General features: G+C 37.5%; 1 protein-coding gene across 5 annotated transcripts in view; it reads right to left on the reverse strand.

The window, feature by feature from the left end:
- Positions 1–1,148: 1,148 nt before the first annotated feature.
- PRMT3 (protein arginine methyltransferase 3) overlaps positions 1,149–27,015 on the reverse strand; it is a 138,983-nt gene continuing 113,116 nt past the window's right edge. For 4 of the 5 annotated variants that reach the window (XM_085011750.1, XM_085011748.1, XM_085011749.1 and 1 more), the window contains 3 exons: positions 19,547–19,597; positions 19,262–19,349; positions 1,149–2,099 (listed from right to left, as the gene is read on the reverse strand). In XM_085011750.1, coding sequence (XP_084867876.1) covers positions 1,990–2,099; positions 19,262–19,349; positions 19,547–19,597 — 249 coding nt within the window. In that variant the 3' untranslated portion in view covers positions 1,149–1,989. Of the gene's footprint in view, positions 2,100–13,888; positions 15,023–17,581; positions 19,350–19,546; positions 19,598–27,015 lie in introns of those variants that run through there. The other variant, XR_014837186.1, reaches the window with a different exon arrangement.

Here is a 27,015-nt window from a genome sequence, read left to right on the forward strand (position 1 = left end):
TACTTTTGTGGCTCAGCGGTTAACAAACCTGACTAGTTTCCATGAGGACGTGGGCTGGATCCCTGGCGTTGCTCAGTGGGTTAAGGATCCAAAGTTGCCGAGAGCTGTGGTGTAGGTCGCAGATGCAGCTGGGGTCCCTCGTTGCTGTGGCTGTGGCATACTTAAGCTGGCAGCTACAGCTTCAATTTGACCCCTAGCTTAGGAACTTCCATATGCTGTGGGTGTAGCCCTAATAAAAAAGAAAAAAAAGACTTAAACACTTATAAGAAAGAAAAACAAAAGAAAAAATTAGATGTTTTCTGGTTACTTTAAAAATCTATTAAATCTTCTGATGGGCTTATTTTTGTTTTACCTCCTCACCCTACTCAAATTTGCACACGATGCCATTTCAGGCACAAATTTACAGTACTTTGAGCTGTACTATTAGCACCACCCATTTCCAGTAAAAATCTGAATTCAAATCATGGAGAAAACTAGCTGGCTAGTTTAGCCCAGTGAAAAGAGACATCAGGTTAGGAAGGAAGACTAAGGTCTGAAACATCACCATTTGAAGAGAAAGTGGGAAGTAACTGTCTTTTGGTCTCGATTAGACAACTGTACTTATAGCAAGTCCAGTTTCCTAATCGAGACCAAAAGACAGTTTCTTTTTGACATAGTTTTTGCTACATTACCTATTAACTTTAATTGTAAACTTCCCACTCTCTCACATACTAGGGTAATATTCGATGAGGCTGACAATTCTCAAACTGATCTAATGTAGATGCCATATACTCTGGACAGGGTTCTTGACTATATGATGATGAGGAAAATATCACTTAGCCTGCACTGTTTTCTATGTGCCAGGCACTGGTATAAGTAGTTGAAATAGCTTATGAACTGGCACGTTCATGGAAGGAGAGAGAGGTTAATGAACCCAAGACCACACAGCAAGAAGAGCTGCAGTCAAGGCTTGAAATGACTCCAGAGCTTATGCTTCTCAACTCTCTGCTAGGCTGCTTTGTGTAATTCTTATTTCAAAAAAGAACCTGCTGTTAAACTGAAAAGCATGCCACCCACCTCTCCTTAAAATCCCCATTATCTTCAAAATGATTAAGACTTGCTTTAAATGCTTCTGATTTTATAAAGACTTTAAATATGCTGAAATGTCATTTTATAATATTAATGGCTGTTGTATCTCCATTTTATTGAATGTTTTGTTTTGCATTTCAAACAGTCAATAACTGTAAATGACACAACTGTATAGAGTGATATAAGTATATTAACAGTTATAAGCTTAACTTTGCACATAAATCTAGTTTAAAAAAGGTTTTCGTAAACAAGTTCATCTTTATCCCAATTTTCAAAAACTTTTATGAAACCTAAGGCAAATGTATTGAAACTATATTTCTTGGGCAATACTAGAAAACTATATAGCAAATATTTACAGAGAGAAGAAGCTACAAAATGAGAACAGAACTATAGGACAATCAACTAAGCTGTCTGCAAATATGGTTTGTGTGGTCTCTTTTCCATATTTCAGTCCCTTACACTTGCTCTTTTAATGTATTATATCCTGACATGTAGCAAATACAGAAAGGAAATCTGCAATAAGACATGTAATACCTTGTGTACAGTTACTAGTTTAATAAAACATTATCCAAATAAGTAATCAGTTACTAGTTCTTAAAATTTATAGTAAGAAACTTATTAAAAACAACAAAAGAGTCTCTATTTCAAATTCAGGCCAATTTAAATGATTTTTAATGCAGCTAAACTCAATGTAGAGGTTACGTTTGGCTAAAACTCACTGATTAGACCTCCAAAAACGTGGTCATGTGGGTGGATCACTAGGATCAACCAGTCCCTTCCTGAGATGAATTACCAGATTCCTACCATTCTCCTCGAAAAGTGAGGAGACTCAGAAAGGATCTGTCATCACCACACCCTCAGTCCCTACTCACCCCTCCCCCACAATAAAAACAGCAAATTAGTTGGGCTTTTTTGGCCTTTTCACTGGAGACCGTAAGTCTGAGTTGAATTATTCAATGTGAGGGTCACAATGAGAGAACGTGGATCTTTCTTATTCTTGTGCACTGTAATCTTTCCTTTCAAGCCTTCACCTATAGAAGAAAGGCAAAAAATGTGTTTCAGAATTCAAGGAAAACAGTCCAGCAGAAAAGTAACAAGGTAGACTCAGTACTTCTCTTTCTTGGTTGTGAGATGTTCCTAATTTCTTTCCTTTCTCTCTTCCTTCCTTCCCCCCTCTCTCTCTCTCTTTTTTTTTGGTCTTATTTTTAGGGCCACACCCGAGCCATATGGGGGTTCCCAAGGCCAGAGGTTGAATCAGAGATGTAGCTGCAGGTCTATGCCACAGCCACAGCAATGCGAGTTCCAAAATGAGTCCACAACCTACACCATAGCTCACGGCAACATTGGATCCTTAGCACACTGAGTGAGGAACATGCGTCCTCATGGATAATAAATAGTCAGATTCCTTTCGGCCGAGCCACGACAGGAACTCTTATTTAACACTGTTCTTGAATGCTCTACCCAATGCAATACAACATGAAATAGAAATTAAGAATATGGACGTAGTACTATTAGGCGGGAAAAAGAGAAGATACAATTAATTTTAAATGTTTTTTGATAAGAGTTCCAGAATCTGCATTGAGTTCTCTTGAGACTTTAGTTAAATACTGATCTCTGTATGTGCATGGGAAAATTCGTTATTTTAGGCCAAGAACAACTCTTAAGGAGCAATAAGCTGAACAATTCCCAAAGCTCACACAGGGCTGGGAGATGTTGGAATTCCAAGCAGCCAGAATAAAAGGAAACTGTTGAGCACTTAGGATGATTCACTGGAAACATCAGACTTTGTGCTTTAGCATTAAACTACCTTAAGAATAAAGGCCACTCCAGCACTCCCTAACAAAGCTTTAAAACATTGTTTTAAACATCAAGGTAATCCTTTTTTTTTTTTTTTTTTTTTGTCCTTTTGCCTTTTCTAGTGCCTCTCCCGCAGTATATGGAGGTTCCCGGGCTAGGGGTCTAATCGGAGCTATGGCTGCCAGCCTACGCCAGAGCCACAGCAACTGGGGATCCGAGCCGCGTCTGCAACCTACACCACAGCTCACGGCAACGCCAGATCCTCAACCCACTGAGCAAGGCCAGGGATTGAACCCACAACCTCACAGTTCCTAGTCAGTTTTGTTAACCACTGAGCCAGGAAGAGAACTCCATCATCAAGATAATCTTAAATAACTGAATTGCCTGCCCAAAACAAACTTCGATACTTTTTTTTAAAAGAAAATAAACAAAATCCAAACATTCAGCAACATAACATTTACAATGTTTGACATCATTAAAAAATGTCTAGACCTCTAAAGAGCTGCAAATGGAGGCCTGCAAACAGAATAAAAGTTACAACAATAACAGAAACACATCAAGATACATCTTAACTCCCTGAAAACAAATGATAAAAAGGATTATCTTTAAAATATCCAGGAGCTCCTTCAGGGAGAAACTCCCATTCTGGCTCAGTGGAAACAAATCTGACTAACATCCCTGAGAATGCAGGTTCGATCCCTGGCCTTGCTCAGTGGATTAAGGATCCACTACTGCCATGAGCTGTGGTGTAGGTCTCAGATGTGGCTTGGATCTGGCACTGCTATGCCTATGGTGTAGGCCAGCGGCTATAGTTCTGATTCAACCCCTAGCCTGGGAATCTCCATACGCCACAGGTTGAGCCCTAAAAAGACAAAAAATAAATAAGTAAATAAAATAAAACAGCCAGGGAAAAAGACATATTACAAATAAGGGAAGAGAGAAAAGCATGACTTTAATATTTTCATCAGCTAGATACATCTTTGAAGTGATGAAAGAAAAGCTATCAAGAATTTTATATCCAGAAAAATCCTTAAAAAAAAGAAAAATAAAAAAATTTTTTCAAAGAAACAGAAGTAAAAAATTATTTTCCAGGAGGCCTGCACTATAAGAAATGTTAAAGTAAATTCTTCAGAAAATGACACCAAAAAAGAAACCTGGGAGTTCCTGTCATGGCTCAGTGGTTAACGAATCCGACTAGGAACCATGAGGTTGTGGGTTTGATCCCCTGCCTTGCTCAGTGGGTTAAGGATCTGGTGTTGCCGTGAGCTGTGGTGTAGGTTGTAGATGTGGCTCGGATCCCGCGTTGCTGTGGCTCTGGTGTAGGCAGGGGGCTACAGCTCCGATTAGACCCGTAGCCTGGGAACCTCCATATGCCGTGGGAGAGGACCAAGAAATGGCAAAAAGACAAAAAAAAAAAAAAAAGGAAACCTGGATCTACACAAAGGAATAAACGGTGCTATAAAATAGTAGTCTATGGTAAATAGAAGACTTTTTTCCTTTAAAAATTTTATTTAAAAGATAATTGACTGTTTAAAGCAACAGTGTACTGTTGGGAAAACATATGGGAAATGTTTTATAACAATAGCACAAAGGATGAGAGAAGTAAATGGAAGACTACTGTTTTAAGAGTCAAACTACATATGTAGTGGTATGAAATCATTCGGCGGTAGTCTGTGATAAGCTAAAGGTGCATATTAGAAACTCTAATATGCAACCATTATAAAAACAAACCCAAGAGTAGAGCTAATTAGTCAAGGGAGGAGAGAAAATGAAATAATAAAAAATATTCAGTTAAAAAGAAGGTAAGAAGGAAAAGATAAATAGAAAACAAACGGTAAGTGACAAAATTAAATCCAAAAATACAAATAACATTAAATGTAAATGTATTCAATACACTTTAAAATCATAGGTTAAAAGTAATAATGGAAGGAGAAATATTCTACATAAACATCGATCATAAAAAGGCTGGAAGACTCTATTAATTTCAGACAAAGCTGACTAAAGGAAAAAATATAACCAGAGATAAAAAGAGACAAATTGATAAGTTGTTTAATTCATAAGCAAGATATCATAAACTTCTGTGTGCATATAGAGAGCTTCAAAATGCATGATACAAACCTGACAGAACGATAAGAAGAAACAAATCTACAATCATTATTGGAAATTTCACCTTTTCTTCGTTGATAATAACTAAACAGAATTATCAGAAAGAATATGGAAGATTTATTTAAACAACATTATTAACCAACCTGACCTGGCTAACATTTATAGAACGAAGATGGATCATATGCTGGGTCATAAAACAAATCTTAATGCATTTAAACATAGAGAATTAAAATTAAAAATCAGTAACAGAAAGATACTTGAAAAAAAATCCCAAAATATTTGGGAATGAAACAAAGGACTTCTCCTCCTTCTTCTTCTTCTTCTTCTTTTTTTTGGGGGGGCTTTCTGTCCTTTTTAGGGCCGCACCTGTGGCATACGGAGGTTCCCAGGCTAAGGGTCCCATCAGAGCTACAGCTGCTGGCCTACACCACAGCCACAGCAATGTGGGATCTGTGCCATGTCTGCGACCTACACCACAGCTCATGGCAACGCCGGATCCTTCACCCACTGAGCAAGGCCAGGGATTGAACCCGCAACCTAATGACTCCTAGTTGGATTCGTTTCCGCTGCTTCATGACGGGAACTCCAAAAGACTTCTGAATGTTATATAAATCAAAAATAAAAATTGCAGAGTTCCTGCCATGGCTCAGTGATTAATGAATCCCACTAGGAACCATGAGGTTGTGGGTTCAATCCCTGGCCTCACTCAGTGGGTTGAGGATCCGGCATTGCTGTGAGCTGTGGTGTAGGTCACGGATGCGGCTTGGGTCCCGTGTTGCTGTGACTCTGGCGTAGGCTGGCAGCTATAGCTCTGAGTAGACCCGTAGCCTGGGAACCTCCACATGCCACAGGTATGGCCCTAGAAAAGACTAAATAAATAAATAAATAAAAATCACAAAGAAAATTAGAAAGCATTTTGATTTGAATGATAATGAAACACGACATACAAAAATAGGTGGCCTATAGCTAAAACAGTGCTTAGAGAAAAGATTGCTAACTTTAAATGCTTATATTAGACAACAAAGAAGACAGACCCAAAAGTCCTCATGGGGAATTATATCGAATGTTTAAGAAAAATAATATAAAATACAAATAGCACAAAAACCAGAGGAAGGACTACTCCCCAACTCATCTTTTGAGGGCAGAATTATCCTGATACCAAAATAAATTTGTAAGAAGAAAGGTAAGTATCTCTCATGAACATAGATTCAAAAGCCTTTGAACAAAAGAGAAAAATCATGATTGTCTCACACACGTGTAAAAAAGCATCTGAAAAAATTAATTTATCAGAGCTTTCAGCAAGCTAGGAATAGAAGGAATCTTCCTCAACCTGATAAAGAAAAATCTATGCGCACTAGAGATAACATCATTATCAATGGTGAAAGACTGAATGCTTTCTTCCTAAGACTGGGGTCAGGATGCTCATTTTGACCACTGCTAGTTAGTATGCTATTGGATGTCCTAGTCAGGGTATTAAGATGAGGTGAGAAGGAAAAAAAAAAAAAATAGAGATTGGGAAAAAAAACAGTTTTTACTTGTAAATCATGTGGTCTTACACAAAGAAAATCCTAAAGCAATATGGAAAAAAAAAAAAGCTACTAGAACTAGAAGAAGGCTTAGCAATCTCAGGATATAAGATCAATATAAAAAGTTAACTGCATTTGTGAGCAATGAAGAATTAGAAGCTGAAATTAAAAAAATAGCATTTAAAAAAAGCAATGAAAAAGCCTATTATACTTGAAATAAATGTACGACATATCCATGAAACACTGCTAATGATGATTTAAGTATATGAGATACATTTTGCTTGTGGATGAGATTCAATACTTAAGATGTCAATACTCCCTAAAGTAATCTATAGATTCAGCACAATCCCAATAAAAATCCTAGCAGGATTTTTGTAGAAATTAACAAGTTGAGGGAGTTTCTGTCATGGTTCAGCAGAAACGAATCTGACTAGTATCCATGAGGATGCAGGTTCGGTCCCTGGCCTCGCTCAGTGGGTTAAGGATCCGGTGTTGCCGTGAGGTAGGTGTAGGTTGCAGACATGGCTTAGATCTGTCATTGCTGTGGCTGTGGAGTAGGCTAGCGGCTATAGTTCTGATTCAACCCCTAGCCTGGGAACTTCTGTATGCTATGGGGGCAGCCCCAAGAAAAAAAAAAAAAAAAGAAATTAACAAGTTGATTTTAAAATTTATATGGACATTTAAAGGATCTAGAATAGTGAAAACAATTTTGAAAAACAAAAAAGTAGGAGGACTTAAATCATCGTACAGTGTCTTATTGGTGTAAGAACAGACAGACAGATCAAACAAAATAAGGCTAAGAAACAGACCTATACATATATGGTCTACCAATTTTTGACAAAGGCGCCAAGATAATTAAATGGGAAAAAACAGTCTTTTCAAGATATGATGATGAAACAACCTAATATACATATGGGAGAAAATAACTATTACTCAAAAATTAATATGAAATAGACTATAAGCCTAAATGTACAGGCAAAACTATAAATTTTTTAGAAGAATCATGTAAGAAAAACTGCCATGTTAAGAGTAGCAAAGGTTTAACTAGGACACAAAAGCACAAAAGATGTTGAGAAGTTTAAAAGACAAACCAGGAATTGGGATAAAAATATTTGACAAAGAAGTTGTATCCATAATATATAAAGATTTTAAAAACTCAATAAGATGACAACCCAACCGAAAATTGAGGAAAATATTTTAAAAGAAACCTCACCAAAAAAGACATACAAATGACCAATAAACGTATGAAGAGATGTACAACATCAATAGTCATCAGGAAAATGTAAATTAAAAACACAGCTGGAGTTCCCGTCATTGTGCAGAAACAAATCTGACTAGGAACCATGAGGTTGTGGGTTCGATCCCTGGCCTTGCTCAATGGGTTGAGGATCCGGCATTGCCATAAGCTGTGGTGTAGGTCACAGATGTGGCTCGGATCTCGCGTTGCTGTGACTCTGGTGTAGGCTGGCAGCTACAGCTCCAGTTGGACACCTAGCCTGGGAACCTTCACATGCCTCGGGTGCGGCCCTAAAAAAAAGCAAAACAAAACAAAAAACAAACAAAAAACCCCACAGTTGTCACTACATATACATGTAACAGACTTAAAAGGATGGCCCTTTAATAAGTGCTGACAAAGATGTGGAGCCATGAACAAAGAACGGTGGTAGGAATGTTCAACATCATAGTGATTTTGAAAAAGTTTAGTGGTTTCTTACAAAGTTAAAGTAAGACCCAGTAGCCCCATTCCTTGGTAGTTACCCAAGAGAAATAAAAAATATAGGTCCCTCCTACACTGTTGGCGGGAATGTAGATTGGTACAATCACTATGGAAAACAGTATGGAGCTTCCACAGAAAACTTAATAGAGAACTACCATATATGACCCAGCAATCCCTCTCCTGGGCATATATCCATACAAAACTTTCCTTCCAAAAGATACATGCACCCCTATGTTCACTGCAGCACTATTCACAATAGCCAAGACATGGAAACAACCTAAATGTCCACAGACAGATGAATGGATTAAGAAGATGTGGTACATATACACAATGGAATACCACTCAGCCATAGAAAGAACAAAATAATGCAATTTGCAGCAACATGGATGGAACTAGGCTTTCCTACTAAGTGAAATAAGTCAGAAAGAGACAAGTATCATATGATATCACTTATAACTGGAATCTAATATACAGCACAAATTAACCTATCTACAGAAAAGCTACAAACTCATGGACATGGAGAATATACTTGCGGTTGCCGGTTGCCACGGGGGAGGGGAGGTAGTGGGATGCACTGGGAGTTTGGGGTCAGTAGATGCAACCATTGCCTTTGGAGTCGATAAGCAATGAGATCCTGCTGTACAGCACAGGAAATTATATCTAATTACTTGTGATGGAACATGGAGGATAATGTGAGTAAAAGAATCTATATATAGGAGTGTATAGGAGTTCCTGCTGTGGCTCAGTGGTTAACAAACCTGATTAGTATCCATGAGGACGTGGGTTCGATCCATGGCCTTGCTCAGCGGGTTAAGGATCTGGCCTTGCAGTGAGCTGTGGTGTAGGTTGCAGACATGGCTTGGATCTGCATTGCTGTGGCTGTGGTGTAGGCCAGTGGCTACAGCTCCGATTCAACCCCTAGCCTGGGAACCTCCATATGCCATGGGTACAGCCCTAAAAAGACAAAAAAAAAAAAAAAAAATATATATATATATATATATTATATATATATATATATGTATGTATGTATGTATAACTGGGTCACCCTGCTGTACAGCAGAAGCTGACAGAACACTGTAAATCAACTATAATAAAAAAATAAAAAATAGAAAAGGAAGAGAAAAATATATATCTCCACAAAGACTTTTTTTATTTTTATTTTTTTGTCTTTTTGCTGTTTCTTGGACTGCTCCCTCAGCATATGAAGGTTCCCAGGCTAGGGGTCTAATCAGAGCTGTAGCCGCCAGCCTATGCCAGAGCCATAGCAACACGGGATCCGAGCTGCGTCTGCGACCTACACCACAGCTCACAGCCATGCTGGATTGTTAACCCACTGAGCAAGGGCAGGGACCGAACCCGCAACCTCATGGTTCCTAGTCGGATTCGTTAACCACTGCGCTATGACAGGAACTCCCACAAAGACTCTTACATGAACGTTCACAGCAATTTTTTTTGGCCATGCGCATGGTATGCATGAATTCCTGGGCCAGGGACTGAATCCATGCCACAACAATGCCAATGCCAAATCCTTAACTGCTAGGCCACCAGGGAACTCCCTGTTCATAGCAATTTTATCCATATTGGCCCCTAACTGAAAACAACCCAAAAGTCTAGAAGCAACTGAATGCATATGCAAATTACGGTAAGTCCATAATAGGAATACTACTTGGCAAATAAAAAGGAACAGACTATTGATACAAAGATGAATTTTAAAAATATGATAAAAGAAGCTGGAGTATATTCTGTATAATAACTTTGATATAAACTCCCAAAATAATATTAATGCTTTAATATTAGTGATGCTACTACATAGTGAGAGAAAGCGGATTAGTGGTTTTCCTGGTCTGGAAACTGAAGCTGGGGATGATTCCTTAGGCTGGATTAATCAGAAGTGGGATTGCTTTTGGAGTCCTGTCATGGCTCAGTGGTTAACGAACCTGAACAGTATCCTTGAGGACGTGGGTAGGATCCCTGACCTCACTCAGAGGGTTAAGGATCCGGCATTGCCCTGAGCTGTGGTGTAGACCACAGGCACAGTTCAGATCCCATGTTGCTGTGGCTGTGGCATAGGCTGGAAGCTGTAGCTCCGATTAGACCCCTAGCCTGGGAGCCTCCATATGCTGTGGGTGAGGCCCTAAAAAGACCCCCCGCCCCCCAAAAAAAGAAGTGGGATACCATTCAAAAAAGGCATAAACTATATTCCAGTTTTACATTCCTGCCACATTCATCAACATTGGGCATTATTAGAAACCAAGCAACAACAGAAACAGAATGAAAGAACATTATAAAAACATCTTTGTTATTTAGATAAACAATCAGAATCTGACTGCTTTGATTTCCATTTGAGTGATTATCAGTGGCGATGGGTAATATTTCAAATGTTCAACCATCATTTAAAAACAAATCCTTTGTATATTTACCTTAGCCATTTTCTTGTTGATGTACGTAAGGTATTGTTGCAAATATTTCTTTTTAGGGCATGTGCCCCAGTGGCTGCTGCTAAGTTGCATTAGATGTGTTAAAAAAATGTTAGGTTGGCTAGTGTCTGAATGTGTTATGCAATCCTTAGTGTAGGGTCAAAATGGAAATGTTTCAGGGTGCCTAAAAAGCAGGCTATCTAACTCCGCGTTTCAAATTCAAAGAATATATTTAAGTGCTCTATGTATTCTTTAATTTAGAAAGACAGCCCAATTCAAGATGAACTAGTAGTGGATAATATTGTTAAATTTTCATAAAAAATTATAAGCCTCATACCTGAATAATTAAAAAGTCATAACATTAACTGTCTCTAAGCTGACAGTAATTTTCATGTCTTAAAATGAAATACTAGCAAAATAACTATTTCTATAAAAACCTTAACTTCAAAACGGAGGTGCAAGCAGCATTTATTTAAGTTAATTAAATAGCACGAAGGGTCACAGCAATGAATACATAGTTCACACTGCTGCACTCACTTCAATTGTTCAAGCCTGACTCAAGTGGCAAGGCAGTGGCTATAATACCAGAATAGATCGGCGTAATTAATCAGTGTCAAATAGATAGAAAATGACGGATGTTGTTAAGTGTGTACACTGTGGTGAGAGCTGCAAAGGACACTCTCTGTGGAGCTGAGCTGTATCACCTTGTTTTTATCGTCAGCAAAGGCTATTAGTACACCACAAAGCAGTGTTGCAGTTGAATCGAGAACAAAAGTGATTTCAATTTTGTTCTAGTGGTTTTTTAAAATTAGTTTCTTCCAGAGCAATAAAATTTCATTTCCCCACAAGGGGGATAAAAAAATCATTATTATGACTATTAAAGCTTAGAGATTAAAAAAATGAAAGAAAAAAGAAATGGATTCTTTGTCACATAAAAGCTTACTAATAATATATAGAGAGAAATAAATGGGCTGCTTTTAATCCTATTTTGCAAAGCCAGATCATGTAAAAAAATATGAATTTTTACTATAAATACTGACACATAAATTTGTACAATAAAACCATACATTATTTTTAAAGGAAAAACAACACCCTGAATTTAAACTTTCAAGAACATGTTCTCTAAATCCTTTGAAAGTATTCATTCTGGGAGGGTGGTCTCCACCTCCCACAACACTAGAAGTGCTCAAATGTTCAGAATAATTCTTCTGGAACTATTGTTGGAACCAGGTTGTAAACACCACCAAAGCAACATCCCCTAAACAAGACAAAAATGAACGAGGCTCATCATTTTATAGTTCCTTTATGCTTTTGACCAAATGTAAAATTCTTAATCTGAGAAATTCCCTATTCACATTGCCGTTTCTTGCTTATCAAATACCCAGTCTACCTCCAAATACCCAGCTTTACCATTACCAAAAATATTAACATACATACACATATACACAAGCGAGACAGAATAACTGTATAGGTATGCTTACAATATTTTGTTAAAAAATCTTCTATTACTTTCTGGACACTAAAATAAGCTATGTAACATACAGTAACCTGTCCTGATAATAAGACTCTTGGCTTCATTTAATTTTTAATCTAAAAATCTTATGCCATCATGAGTCAAAAACTAGTTTTAGTTAACCAAACCCAGCAAGAGAGAACTCTTTTCAGCCAAGTCGAAATTTCTGAGAACATCAGAGGTGACCAAATGGGTCTACCAAATACAGCAGCTAGATGAATGCCTTTGGCATGTGTCACCCATGGTGATGAGAGGAAATCAGATTTCAATGACAACACATATTACTATACTTATCCATTCATTCAGCAGGATATTTATAATATGTCAAATACCACATCAGGTCAAAAAGAAGTGAAAGAGGCAAATAACTTTATCTTATATTAGAACCCTTTATGACAGCAAACTGATATAATACAGATGTGTGCATGAACTGATCTGGGAGAACAAAGAATGGAGCAATTAACTTTATAAGGACAATGAGGAACGATGTACAGAAATAAGTCGGCTCATAAAGGGAAAAGTGGAATTCATCAAGTGAAAAAGGTCAAAACAGCTTCCTAGGTGGAAGGATATCTTAGATAAAGGAGGAAGAAAAGATAGGAAAATTAGCTAAAAAATTAGCAAGCAGTGTAACTGGAGATACGATGGGCTTCTGTGGGGTTGTGACAGGGTGGGGTTGGAAATGATGAAAAATGCTCAGATTGTAAAGGGCCACAGCAAGGAATCTGGATTTTGTTCTGGAAATATTGACAATACCGTGAGGGATTTTTTCCCCCCTTAATTAACTATGCTAAGGCATAATTTATATGGGTTAATGTAACTTTTAAATAAGTTTAGAAATCACATGGTATAAGGATTCCAATATGGTTCTTTGTTAAAATTGTTTGGCTACTCTAGGCCTTTTGCATTTGCATATAAATTTTGGAATCAGCCCATTTCTACCTTGCTATATTCATTTACTATTTCTGTAGTTTTTGGGTAGATTTCTTAGAACTTTCTATGTACCCAATCACGTTACATACATAATCATGTTATTGTCTTTTTTTTTTTTTTCCTTTTTAGGGCTGTACCCGAGGCATGCGGAGGTTCCCAGGCTAGGGCTCTGATCAGAGCTGTAGCTGCCAGCCTATGCCACAGCCGCAGCAACACCAGATCCGAACTGTGTCTGCAATCTATACCACAGCTCACGGCAATGCTGGATCCTTAACTCACTGAGCAAGGCCAGAGATCGAACCCACAACCTCGTGGTTCCTAGTTGGATTTGTTTCTGCTGCGCCATGATGGGAACTCCTATAATCATATTACTATTTGTAAATAATAACAGCTTTTTTCTTCCCTTCCAATGGCTTTTAATTCTTTTTTGTTTCTTATTGTTTGGCTAAGACTTCCAACGTAAGAGTACAGGAGTGGTGAAGGTGGACATCCTATTCCTTGTCTAAAACTCAGGGAGAAAGCATTCAGTCTCTATTCAGTATGATGCTAGTTGTAGACTGCATGTGGATGTCTTCGATCAGGTTGAAGAAGTTCTCTTTTATTTCTGGTTTGCTTTTTTGTCAAAAATGGATACTGAATTTTGTCAAAGCGTTTTTCTGCATCCACTGGTTTTTCTTCTTTAGACTGCTAGCATGGTGGACTGCATTAAATGGCTTTAAAATACTGAATCAGTCTTGCATTCCTGGAATAAAACCCAGTTAACTGGTCATGGTGTGGTTTTTTTTTTTTTTTCATACATTGCTGGATTTCATTTGCTAGTATTTTGTTGAGGATTTCTGCATCTATATGCATGAGAACTGTAGTTTAATATTCTTGTACTGCCTTTGTCTCATTTTTGGTATCAAGGAAATACGGCCCTCGTAAAATTAGCTCTCTTCTATTTTCTGGAAGAGATTGTGTAGAACTGGTCTTATTTCTTAAGTGGTTAGGAGAATTTGCAATGAAGCAATCACTGCCTGGAGATTTGTTATACAGAAGGCTTTTGAGGCTGGCAGCTGATTTTGAGGCTGGCAGCTGACTTCAGTAAAATTTAAGTGGAATACAGCCTCTCACACCCTACTGTTCATCAAAATTTAAGGTGTCTGTGGGTCACTGTTTCTTGCTGCTATGACTGTGGGGTTACCTGAGAGCTGGGGTATGAGAGAACAGAGGAAAAAAAGGAAAAAATGGGAATTTCCCTCACTCTTTTTGAGCATTAGGAGACCCTTCCCCAACTCTTCCAGCTAGAATCAGAGGACTCCTTCGGGAGCTCTTCCTGCCTGCAGGGAGGCCCTCTTCTGGGTTTCAGGCTGTCTGGAGTCAAGACTGGGGGATACCAAAGGAAAACTAATTACAAATTCACCATCAATTCAGTGGTACTTTGAATTGTGGTCATCTTCTCCATTTATCTGCCACTGTGTACTTTCCAGGGATCTCAAAGACCTATTCCATGCATTCTGGTTTTAAAGCTGCGTTAAGTGAGAGAAATAGGATGAAATGCTTTATACATCATCTCACTAGGCACTGGAATATATTATATTGTTTCCTGTAGAGAACATTTAGTTAGTTCTTGCTTTGTTTTGCTGCTTTTGTGTGTGTTTCCAGGACTGCACCTGTGGAATATGGAATTTCCCATGCTAGGAGTCGAATTGGAGCTGTAGCCACTGGGCCTACGCCACAGCTACAGCAATACCAGATCCAAGCCACGTCTGTGACCTACACCACAGCTCACAGCGATGCTAGATCCTTGACCCACTTAGCAAGGCCAGGGATTGAACCTGCATCCTCATGGATACTAGTCAGATTCCTTTAAGCTGAGTCATGACGGGAACTCCTGTTTTGCTGCCTTTTTTTTGGTCTTTTTGCCATTTCTTGGGCTGCTCCCTCGGCCTATGAGGTTCCCAGGCTAGGGGTCTAATTGGAGCTGTAGCCGCCAGCCTACGCCAGAGCCACAGCAACGCGGGATCAGAGCCGCGTCTGCGACCTACACCACAGCCCACGGCAACACCGGATCGTTAACCCACTGAGCAAGGCCAGGGATCGAACCCTCAACCTCATGGTTCCTAGTCAGATTCATTAACCACTGTGCCACGACGGGAACTCCTTGCTGCTTTTTAATTGGCATGTTTAGACCATTCATATTTTTTTAAAGACAATTTTTTTTAGAGCAGGTTTAGGTTTACAAAAAAATTGAGATAAAGGTAGAGAGATTTCCCATATTCTCTTTTCTCCCAAATGCAGAGCCTCCCCCATTATCAACATCACTCATCAGGATGGCACTTTCTTCCCTTTAAAATTTTAAACCAAGGATGAACCTACATTGATGATACATCACAGTCATCAAAATTCTGTAGTTTGCCTTAGGGTTCAGTCATGGTGTTATGCATTCTATGGGTCTGGACACAGGTAAATGACAATCGTCATTATATAATCTTGTTTTCTGCTTATTTGTATTCTCTGTGTCTGGTATTCACTGATCTTTGCACTGTCTCCACTGTTTTGCTTTTTTCAGAATGTCACAAAGTTGGAATCACACAGTACATAGCCTTTTCACATTGGATTCTTTCACTTAGTAATATGTGTTTCAGATTTCTCTGGAGTTTCTGCTGAGGCTCAGTGGGTTGAAGATACGATGTTATCTCCTGGCCTCACTCTGTGGGTTAAGGATCCAGCACTGCCATAAGCTGCGGCATAGATTGCAGATGCGGCTTGGATCCAGTGTGGCTGCAGCTGTAGCTCTGATTCAACCCTGGGCCCAGGAACTTCCATATGCTGCAGGTGAGGCCATCAGGAAAAAAAAAAAAAGATTTCTCTGTGTCTTTTCATGGCTCGATAGCTGATTTCTTTTCAGCACTGAATAACATTCCATTATCTGGATGTATAGACCATTCATATTTAATACAATTATCAATATGCTTGAATTTAAATCTACTACCATAACTTTTGTTCTCTGTTCATCTGTTTATGTTTCTATCTTCTTTTGAATTGGACAGTCACTTTAGGATTCTATTTTATCTCCACTCTTAGCTTATTAGCTATATTTTGTTGCTTAATTAAAAATTTTTTTGGCTGTTGTTCTGGAGCTCACAATGTTAATATCTAATTTATTAGTTTACCTTAAACTGCTTCACCTATAGTACAAGATCTTCCCAATATATTTCTACTTTCTCGTTAATTTTTTTTATCACTGCCCTACATTTTATGTCTCCATATGTTTTGAAACACACAACATATATCTGAAGTGAAAATGTGCAGTTAGTTTTTCCTTTCAAGACCTGTTTTCAAGTTTTGTTAAGAGCATCTAGAGTTGCCTTTACTCTAGGGATAGTTTATTTCTGTGAATATGGTCCTTCTGGAATCTCTACTGAATAGAAACCCCACATATTTCTCTGAAATATGAAAAACCCACAGCCTTGTGTAAACTCTGAGAACTGGTTAGTTTATACATGCCCCAACTGCTTCGCCTGACCTCAGGCATTTCATCCCATGTTTATACAACTTAGCTCCCCTAAAAACTCAAGGACATACCTTATCTCTAAATCATATCTAGACAGGCATATCTAGATCTCGACAGATCTTTTACTGACTAGTCTGTCCACTTCAGTACTTGGCCCCACAACTTCTGGCTTCCATTCATCAGGACCACTGCCAGAAGCTTATTAGCAGGGTTAAAAAAAAAAAAAAAAGTTCTCATAACTGAGAATAATCACATTTTCCTCACTCTGAAATTCCCCTTTCAAGCTTTCCTCACGTTGTGCTATTTTAGGGGAGCCTACTATTTTGTGATGCCCTGGCCTTATTATTTACATACAAGTACTTACACAATGGCAATGAAAGGAATACAGAATGTTGGGGAGGGGGGAGGGAGTGGGACAGAATGGGAGTCTAGGGTTAGCAGATGCAAACTATATTGCATTTAGAATGGATCAACAACAAAGCTCTACCGTATAGGGCAGACAGCTATATTCAATCTTCTGGGCTAGACCATGATGGAAAATAAAACAAAAAAAGAACATATGTAAGTACGATAGAGTCACTTTACAGCATAAATTGGCACAACACTGTAAATCAACTATAATTTAATTAAAAAAAAAAAGAAACAAATATAGAATGTAGACGATACCAAAGGGCAACATTAGAATCATTCACCTTCTTCATGGTATTCTGAAAAAATCAAATCAATTACTCTAAGGATTACTGGCTAGCGAAGAGTTCAGATTTCAAAATTTCACTAGGGGAGTTCCCCTTGTGGCTCAGTGGTAACGAACCTGACTAGAATCCATGAGGATGCGGGTTTGAACCCCTGGCTTTAGCTTAGTGAGTTAAGGATCCGGCATTGCCGTGAACTGCGGTATAGTTGTAGATGCAGCTCAGATCCCTCATTGCTGTGGCTGTGATGTAGGCCGGTGGCTACAGCTCCCATTGGACTCCTAGCCTGGGAACCTCCATATGCTGTGGATTCGGCCCTAAAAAGACAAAAAGACCAAAAAAGATTAAGTACTTCCTTTAAAACTCTAGCATTAAGACAATAAAATGGTTACAGTGAAAAAACCCACTGTTTTAAAATTTCCAAAAATCAACCCAAACACCAGGGCTACACAAAAACAAAACAAACCAATAAATGAGGATGTGTTTGCTTCATTTCAGTTTTGCTGTGCTCAAGCTTTTTAGAGAAAGAGAAAATGACAACATCAAGGTTTTATTGCTATAGCACTGCAACATCAAAGTGAAAAAATGAAAATGAGGTGCAGCTTTACTCTTATAGGACTTATTTGCATCTCTTAAATTCCTTTATGCCTCAACAGTGAAGTCAAAATGATTTTATGAAATTTTATGAAATATCTTAAACATACAGAGAATGATATAATAACCATCACTCAACTGTGTTGAATGTTAACATTCTGCCATAGTTCCTTCAGTTTTTAAAAGAAACAGCTCAGAAATATAGCACTACCCCCCTTGTGTAGCCTTCCTTGATCCTATTTCTATTCTTTCCTAGAAGTAATCACTATGATGAATTCAGTGGTTATCATTCTAAGTGTTATTTCTTACTTTTACTCTATGTGTGTGCGTACACAGTTGTTTTACATGTTTTTAAACTTCATATAAATCATATATATTGTAGGAGTCATTCTGCAACTCTTTTTGGCTCAATTTTACTCTTGAGAAACAATTTTTTTTCTTCTTTTTAGGGCTGCGCTTGCGGCATATGGAAGTTCCCAGGCCACAGCCACGCCAGATCCAAGGCACATCTGTGACCTACACTGCAATGCCGGATCCTTAACCAGTGAGCGAGGCCAGGGATGGAACCCACACCCTCACGGATAATGGCTGGGTTTGTTTTCACTGAACCACAACGGGAACTCCCGTCTTGGAGAAACAATTTGATGTTGAGTATCTTCACACTAAAGATTGTTGTACATTCAGTTTTGCTACAGTCAGGAGCCTTTCAGTGAAGGTGGGACAAGAAAACTTAAGTGTAACAAGCAAGTTTTAAATTTTTAAAAATTCCACAATCAATTTCTAATTTTGGTGCTAAAGGTGTGAAGTGTGCAAGAACTACAGGTGTTCATATCAGCAAACAATTGATAAGGTGTAAAACAAAGGAATATAAGACTGGGTCAATCTTCACACACAACATAAGATTTGATGAGGTGGACACAGTGGAGACCATTCTAGACAGATATATATATTCACTTATTTTAGACAAATATATTATGAATATAATAACCATTGAATGACATTCTCTTTAATTTACACCTTACTTCTACCGGTGATATTTCTCTTTAGTCACTTGGAAAATGAAAATGAAAATATTTTCATGATATTTGCAACTTAGTAAATATCAGCGACTGCTTAAAGAAAACATTTTTTGAATTATTTTGTGGCACTCGAAATAAGAGCTACATAATGTCACAAGCATTTTAGCTAGCAGAAAGTAGATTTAAATAAAAGATTTCTTTAACTTCTTTAAAGAAATGATACGCCATCTAAAATTTATGTACATGGTAAACTCTAAGAATATCTTATCTTAGCATGTTCTATTGCTTCAAATACAGTGGGCACCTAAAAAGTGGTTGTAGAATGAGTGAAGATTTACTTATGAATGAATAAGACATTCCCTCCCTCCCCTTTTCTTTCTTACCTGCTTTAACTGAGAATGGCTTTTCCAATAGAAATACTGTCTGTTTCCAGTGTGTTGTGGCACTTTGGGGGCCCGTAGAGAACACAACCTGCATTGATAGAGTTCAAAAATATCTGATGAAGTACAAGATTTCTAATATCATGGTACATTAGTCTACTACGTCAAATACAAGCTCCGACTGCTTACAACAGCAAAATACTTATGATTAAACACCTCGGGGGCACAAAAATAAAATACAATGTATTTCATATAATTAATTCATATGAGACAAGTTATAATACTTACCTTGTTGTGGCAGTTCTTCTCAAAATATATATCGAAGTAGCCTGCAATTGCCTGTTTAAAAAAAAAAGAATGTAAATAATTATGACACTAATTACACAACAGAACAACTGATTATTCACAAACCTCTTCAAAGTATGGCAGGTCATTATTTTCCTGGAAAAGGTGTTTCAAGTAAAAATAAAATTAATATAATTTGGCTTTCCCCCATAGAAAGAGCACAGTAATAAGGGTGACAAGGCTAATCAAATATTCCCTACGTATTTAATTAGAGCAATGATCATGGTGAACCACTGAAAGGTGACTGAAAGGCTCATTTGGTGCCTTGCTCATCCAGACCCTTCCACTGAGATGCCACTGTGTGAGTTAAGCCATCTTGGACCCTCCAGCTTTAGTCAAGACTCCGCACAACTGCAGTAGCATGAGAAACCCCAGGAGAGACCAGCAAAAGAACTAGTATGTAAGGTCAGGCCAGACTGAAGAAAGTCGAACAAATAAATCTACATGATTGTGACTTCGTAAGACAATAAGTTTTGGAGTGGTTTGTTACACAGCAATAAACAACCAAAACATAATTCTTTTACAAAAAGCCAGGTCATTTAATTTCTTCTGATACTGGTTCAAGCAATTTTAAAAGCACTACAATTATTTTTGTGATGAAATAAACAAAATTTTGAGGTATTACATTTTTTTTTCCTGAAAATAAAAGTGAATAATAGTATTCAAGTAAAACTTATGTGTAGGCATATACCTGAAGAGAAAGCTTTGATGTAACTCTAAGTTTTACTGTAATAGTACAAAAAAAGCCTCTACGAGAAATTAATATTTTCAAACAAATACGTAACTTTCAGTACTTTTTCTTTAAAATGTAAATGACATCATTCCTTTTTCTTTCACTAATGGGACTCTCTTGACTTAATCTAGTTTAAAACTGGAATTAAATAAAGCTTAAAAAGTGCTAAAAACTGGAAACTGATTACTGAAAAATCACTATAAAGTTAATTTGTGTACTTTCCTGCTTTTATTGAGAATGTGAAGTTTTACTGATCCATAGTATTAATATGCATTGGGTCCAAACCAAATTCACTATTTAACCTTGAGTTTCATTTCAACTTGGATACCAAGAGAGAATCAAAATACTATTTTAATTCTGTCAAACAGAAAAACTTGTGTAAGTCTCAAACGAATCCTTAAACTGTGTATGTACAGGAGAGACTCCAAATTGTATAGAAAACTCTTAAAGAATGGAAATGAGATCTCAACCACTGTCTGTGGAGACCCTGCTGACAGAACTTATGTTCTGACTTTAACTGTGCTGAATGCCCGTTAACACCAAGCATCAACACTGTCCACATGATTATAAATTAGCTAAGAGTCCACAACATCCAGGATACAAACCAATATTACTGAACATAAAAAGACTGGGAAAATATAACCAACTCTTAAAAGAAAAGACATTTACCAATGCTGAGATGACACAAATGCTGTGTCATCAGACAAAGACTTAAAGCAGAAACTATAACTATGCCAGTATGAGTTAAAAGCAATAAGGTAATAGAAACACACTGAAATGAATCAAAAGATTGGAATCACTACTAGAGAAACAGAAACTATAAAAAGAGAACAAAATGGAATTTTTAGAAATGAAAAATACAGTAAGTAAAGCAAAAAAGCCTCCTGGGCTGAAGTGCAGAAAGGAGATGAGAGGGGAAAAGGAACCAGTGAATTTAAAATTAGATCAATGGAAATTATCTAATTAAAAAAACCAAGGGGAAAGGACTGAAATAAAATACAGAGTCTCAGGGACCTGAGGAATTAACAAACAGGTAACTGGACCTCCAGATGGAAAAGAAAAAGACACTGGAACAGAAAAAAAATTTTCAAAATTCTCTATCTATGAAAAAATCCTTGAGGAATGAAAGCAAAATAAAAATATTTTTGATTCAAGGAAAATTAAAAGAATCCATTGCCAACAGGATTTTTAGAAGATATACATAAGGAATCTATTGGCTGATGGGCAATAACACTAGAAGAAAACATGAAACATCAAAAATAATAGAAGAACAACAGAAATGATAAATAGTTGGGTCAATATAAAAAACTACCTTTTTCCTCTGAATTTGTTTAAAACACATTATTTAAAGCAAAATTATTACATCATCTGGTGGGGTTTTCAATGTACGCACATGTAAATACAAAGATCAGTATAGGAGGTGGAGGGGTAGGTGGGGGAGAAAAGAAAATCCCACCAATACATATAACCATTTATAAAATTTGGAAATAAAGAGGCTTTCTGAGCATCATATGCAAAGCAGAAACTCAATATAAGAAAAATTTAAATTTAGTATCAAAATCAAAAGATGAACAACAGATTTGAGAATATTTGCACTATATGTAATGAAGGGTCACTGTCCTTTGTACATTAAGTGACTACAAATTAATGATCAAATGACTAGGAAATATGTTTTTAAAAAACCATTTTACCTACTTAGGAAAAAATAAGTACATTAAGACGACTGGATAACAATTTTCCCTTATTATGTTGGGGAAAGTTTTTTTTTTTCTTCTTCTTTTTTGTCCACTCCATGGCACATGGAGTTCCTGGGCCAGGGATCAGATCTGAGATGCAGTTGTGACCGAGATGCAGCTGCAATCCAAGCTACAGTGGCGGCAACGCTGGATCCTTAACCCACTGTGTTGGGCCAAGAATTGAATCTGCACTCCAGTGTTCCCAAGACACGCTACAGCAGGAACTTCAAGCATTTTTTAAAATGGTGGTATCAACAATTAGTGGGGAAAGGAACATTTACATTGGGAAAATGAACTGAAATAACCTTTCAAAAGGAAATTAAGCAATATATGTTAAAAGATAAACACATTTGTATTAAAAAGAAGTCAGATACAAAATGGCCCACATGACATGAACCAATTTAAATAAAGAAAATTCAAAAACAACAAAACTAACATAGTTTTATAAGTCAGGATAGTAGTTATCTTTGTAATAGGGTATAAACTGGAAGAGGACATGGTGGGCTCCTGGGTTGCTGATCATATTCTGTTTCTGAAGCTAAGTACTGGGTATATGAGAGATAATCACTTTGTGCAATATACTTGCGATTTGTGCACTTTCATGCTTTCATTCACTCAGGATTTTATATAACGTATATACTCATTCACCTAGTAATTAAAAACTTCCAAAAATTATTTCATGAAAAATATTAAGTACGCTTGTAATGATATAATGTTAGCCCAAATTTTCAACAGTAGCTGATCAATTAATAAGACATAAAATTTACAAATAATAGACTACCATTTGGCCATCAAAATTAAGCCTGTAGAGGGACTCCATAAAAATCTGGGTCAGACCTGTGGCTCTTGGAGAGTCTCCTGGGAAAGTAGGGGTAGGATGTGCCTGACTGTGGGGGCAATATATTGGAGGGAGAGTTCCCAGGGAATAATCATCAGCACGAACTCCCCTGGAGGCTGTCTTTTTTGTAAAATCTGGCCCCACCTATCAAGGCTGAGAAGCACCAGGCCAAAAAACAAACAGGGTGGGAACGTGGCCCCACCCATGAGCAAACAGGTGCTTTTTAAAGTCCTCCTAAGAACACAGTCACTTCTTTTTTTTTTTTTTTTTTACTTTTTCTAGGGCTGCTCCTGTTGCATGTGGAGGTTCCCAGGCTAGGGGTCTAAATGGAGCTGTAGCCACCAGCCTATGCCAGAGCCACAACAACACAAGATCCAAGCCGCGTCTGCGACCTACACCACAGCTCATGGGAGCTAAATCCTTAACCCACTGAGCAAGGCCAGGGATCGAACCCACAACCTCATGGTTCCTAGTCGGATTCGTTAACCACTGCACCACGATGGGAACTCCTTTTTTTTTTTTTTTTTAATTGCTCAAATAAATCTATCACACCTGCAGTTGTATAATGATCATAACAATCTGATTGCATAGGATTTCCATCCCACAGCCCAGGCACATCCCCCCACCCCCCAAACTGTCTCCTCCGGAGACCATAAGTTGTTCAATGTCTGTGAGTCAGCATCTGTTCTGCAAAGAAGTTCAGGCTGTCCTTTTTTCAGATTCCACGTCAATGAAAGCATTTGATGTTGGTGTCTCATTGTATGGCTGACTTCACTTAGCATGATAATTTCTAGGTCCATCCATGTTGCTAAAAATGCTGGTATTTCAGTCCTTTTAATGGCTGAGTAATATTCCATTGTGCATATGTACCACATCTTCATGGTCCACTCCTCTGTCGATGGACATTTAAGTTGTTTCCATGTCTTGGCTATTGTAAACAGTGCTGCAATGAACATGGGAGTACATGTGTCTTTGCAAGTCATGTTTTTCTCTGGGTAGATGCCCAGGAGTGGGATTGCTGGATCAAATGGTAGTTCTATGTTTAGTTTTCTGAGGAATCTCCATACTGTTTTCCACAGTGGTTGCACAAATTTACAATCCCACCAACAGTGTACTAGGGTTCCTTTTCCTCCATACCCTCTCCAGCACTTATAGTTTGTAGACTTTTTGATGATGGCCATTCTGGCTGGTGTCAGGTGGTACCTCAGAGTGGTTTTGATTTGCATTTCTCTAATAATGAGTGATGTTGAACATCTTTTCATGTGTTTTTTGGCCATCTGTATGTCTTCTTTGGAGAACTGTCTGTTTAGATCTGCCCATTTTTTGATGGAGCTGCAGAAGGTGTTTATAAATTTTGGAGATTAATCCCTTGTCAGTTGATTCATTTGCAAAGATTTTCTCCCATTTTGTGTTGTTTAGGGTTTCCTTTGCTGTGCAGAAACTTTGAAGTTTGATTAGGTCCCATTTGTTTATTTTTTATTGTCAATACTCTAAGAGGTGGATCTGAGAAGATGTTGCCGTCGTATATGTCAGAGAGTGTTTGGCCTATATTTCCCTCTAAGAGTTTTATAGTGTCACAGTCACTTCTAATCACACCTAGAGACAAACCCTCACCCACCAGAGGGACAAGATTTAGCTCCACCCACCACTGGTTGGGCACCAGTCCCTCCCATCAGGACAAGCACCTGCATCAACTTCACCCACAGGGGGCAGACACCAGAAACAAGAGAGGCTACAACCTTGTAGTCTGCAAAAAGAAGACCACATAGAAAGCTAGACAAAATGCAGAGAAATATGACCCAAAAAAGAACAATTCAAAAACCCCAGAAGAACAGCTAAGTCAAATGGAGATAAGCAACCTTCATGAAAATGACTTTAAAGTAATGATAATAAAGATGATTCAAGATCTCAGAAAAAAACTGGGGGCAAAGATCAATAAATTTTAAGAAATGTTTAACAAAGAAAGGGAAGATTTAGATGAACAACACATTAACTAAAACAAAAATTTCACTAGAAGAAAGCAATAGCAGAATACAGGAGACAGAAGAATGAATATGTGAGGTGGAAGAAAGACTGGTAGAAATTACTGATACAGAATAAAGAAAAAAGAATGAAAAGAAATTAGGACAATCTAAGAGAACTCTGGGACAACATTAAATGCACCAACATTTGCATTATAGGGATACCAGAAGGAGAAGAGAGAAAGGGCCAGAGAAAATATCTGAAGAAATAATATCTAAAAATTTCCCTAACATGGGAAAGGAATCACTCACTCACAACCAGGAAACACAACGAATACCATAGAGAATAAACCCAAGAAGGGACATCTTGAGACATATTAATCAAACTAACCAAAATTAAGGACAAAGAGAAAATTCTGAAAGCAGCTAGGGAAAAGAAACAACTTACAAAGGAACCCCGATAAGGTTACTGGTTGATTTTTCAGCAGAAACTCTGCAGGTCAGAAGAAGTGGCATGATACACTTAAAGTGATGAAAGGAAAAAAACCCTACAACCAAGAATATTCTACCCAGCAAGGCTCTCATTCAAATTTGAAGGAGAAATCAAAAGCTTTACAGATAAGCAAAAGCTAAGAGAATTCAGCACCACCAATCCAGCTTTACAACAAATACTAAAGGAACTTCTCTATCTTTACAACAAATACTAAAGGAACTTCTCTATCTATAACTTCTCCATCTAGAAAAGGTCACAAGTAATAACAAGAAAATTACAAATGAGAAGGTTATCAGTAAAGACAAACACACAGTAAAGGTAGGAAATCATGCACACACAAATACATATCAAAACTAGCAGTTGTGAGAAGAGGAGGGTACAAATGCAGGATACTGGAAATGCACTTATAATTAAGAGACCAGTAACTTAAAACAATCTTGTTTATATATAAACTCCTATATCCAAGCCTCATGGTAACCACAAATAAAAAATCTACAATAAATACACACACAAATAAGAAAAGGCAATCCAAACATAATACTAAAGATAGTCATCAAAACACATGAGAGAACAAAAGAAGGGAAGACAAAAGACCAACAAAACCAAATCCAAAACAATGAACAAAATGGCAATAAGAACGTACATATCAAAAATTACCTTAAATGTAAGTGAACTAAATATTCCAATGAAAAGACACAGACTAGATGAATGGATACAAAAATAAGACTCATATATATATATATGTTGTCTACAAGAGTCCCACTTCTGTTCTAGGGACACATACAGACAAAGGGAGAGGATGGAAAAAGATATTCAATGTAAACATAAATCAAAAGAAAGCAGGAGTAGCAATACTAATTTCAGACGAAACAGACATTAAAATAAAGACAGTTATAAGAGACAAAGAAGGACATTACATAATGATCCAAGGATCAATCCAAGAAGATATAGCAATTGCAAATATATGTGCACCCAACATAGGAGTATCTCAGTATATAAGGCAACTGCTTATAGCCATAAAAGGAAAAACAACAAAAATACAGTAATAGTGAGGGACCTTAAACTCAACTTATAGCAATGGACGGATCATCCAGACAAAAAAAATCAACAAGGAGACAAATCAAATCTTGGTAAGTTTAAGAAAACTGCAATCATATCAAGCATCTTTCCCAACCCACCATGGTAAGACTAGAAATCAACTACAAGGAAAAAACTGCAAAAAACACAAACAGGTGGAGACTAAATGATACACTACTAAACAACCAATGAGTCACCGAGGAAATCAAAGAGGAAATCAAACAGTATCTAGAGACAAGTGAAAATGAAAATACAATAATCCAAAACCTATGGGATGCAGCAAAAGCAGTTCTAAGAGGGAAATTTATAGCAATACATGCTTACCTCAGAAAATAAGAAAAATCTCAAATAAATAACCTAACCTTACACCTAAAGCAACCAGAGGAAGAACAAACAAAACCCAAGATGAGTAGAAGAAAAGAAACCATAAAGATAAAAGCAGAAATAAATGAAATAGAAATGAAGAAAACAAAAGATCAATGAAACAAAAATCTAGTTCTTTGAAAGATCAACAGTATTGATAAACCTTAGCCAGACTCATCAAGAAAAAAAAAAAAAGGGGGTCAAAGCAATA

Source organism: Sus scrofa, chromosome 2, assembly GCF_054392235.1.
Source record: "Sus scrofa isolate SSC_HxYL_T2T_F1_AM1 chromosome 2, Sscrofa_HxYL_maternal_Yorkshire_Landrace_v2.0, whole genome shotgun sequence".
NCBI classification, from domain to species: Eukaryota; Metazoa; Chordata; class Mammalia; order Artiodactyla; family Suidae; genus Sus; species Sus scrofa.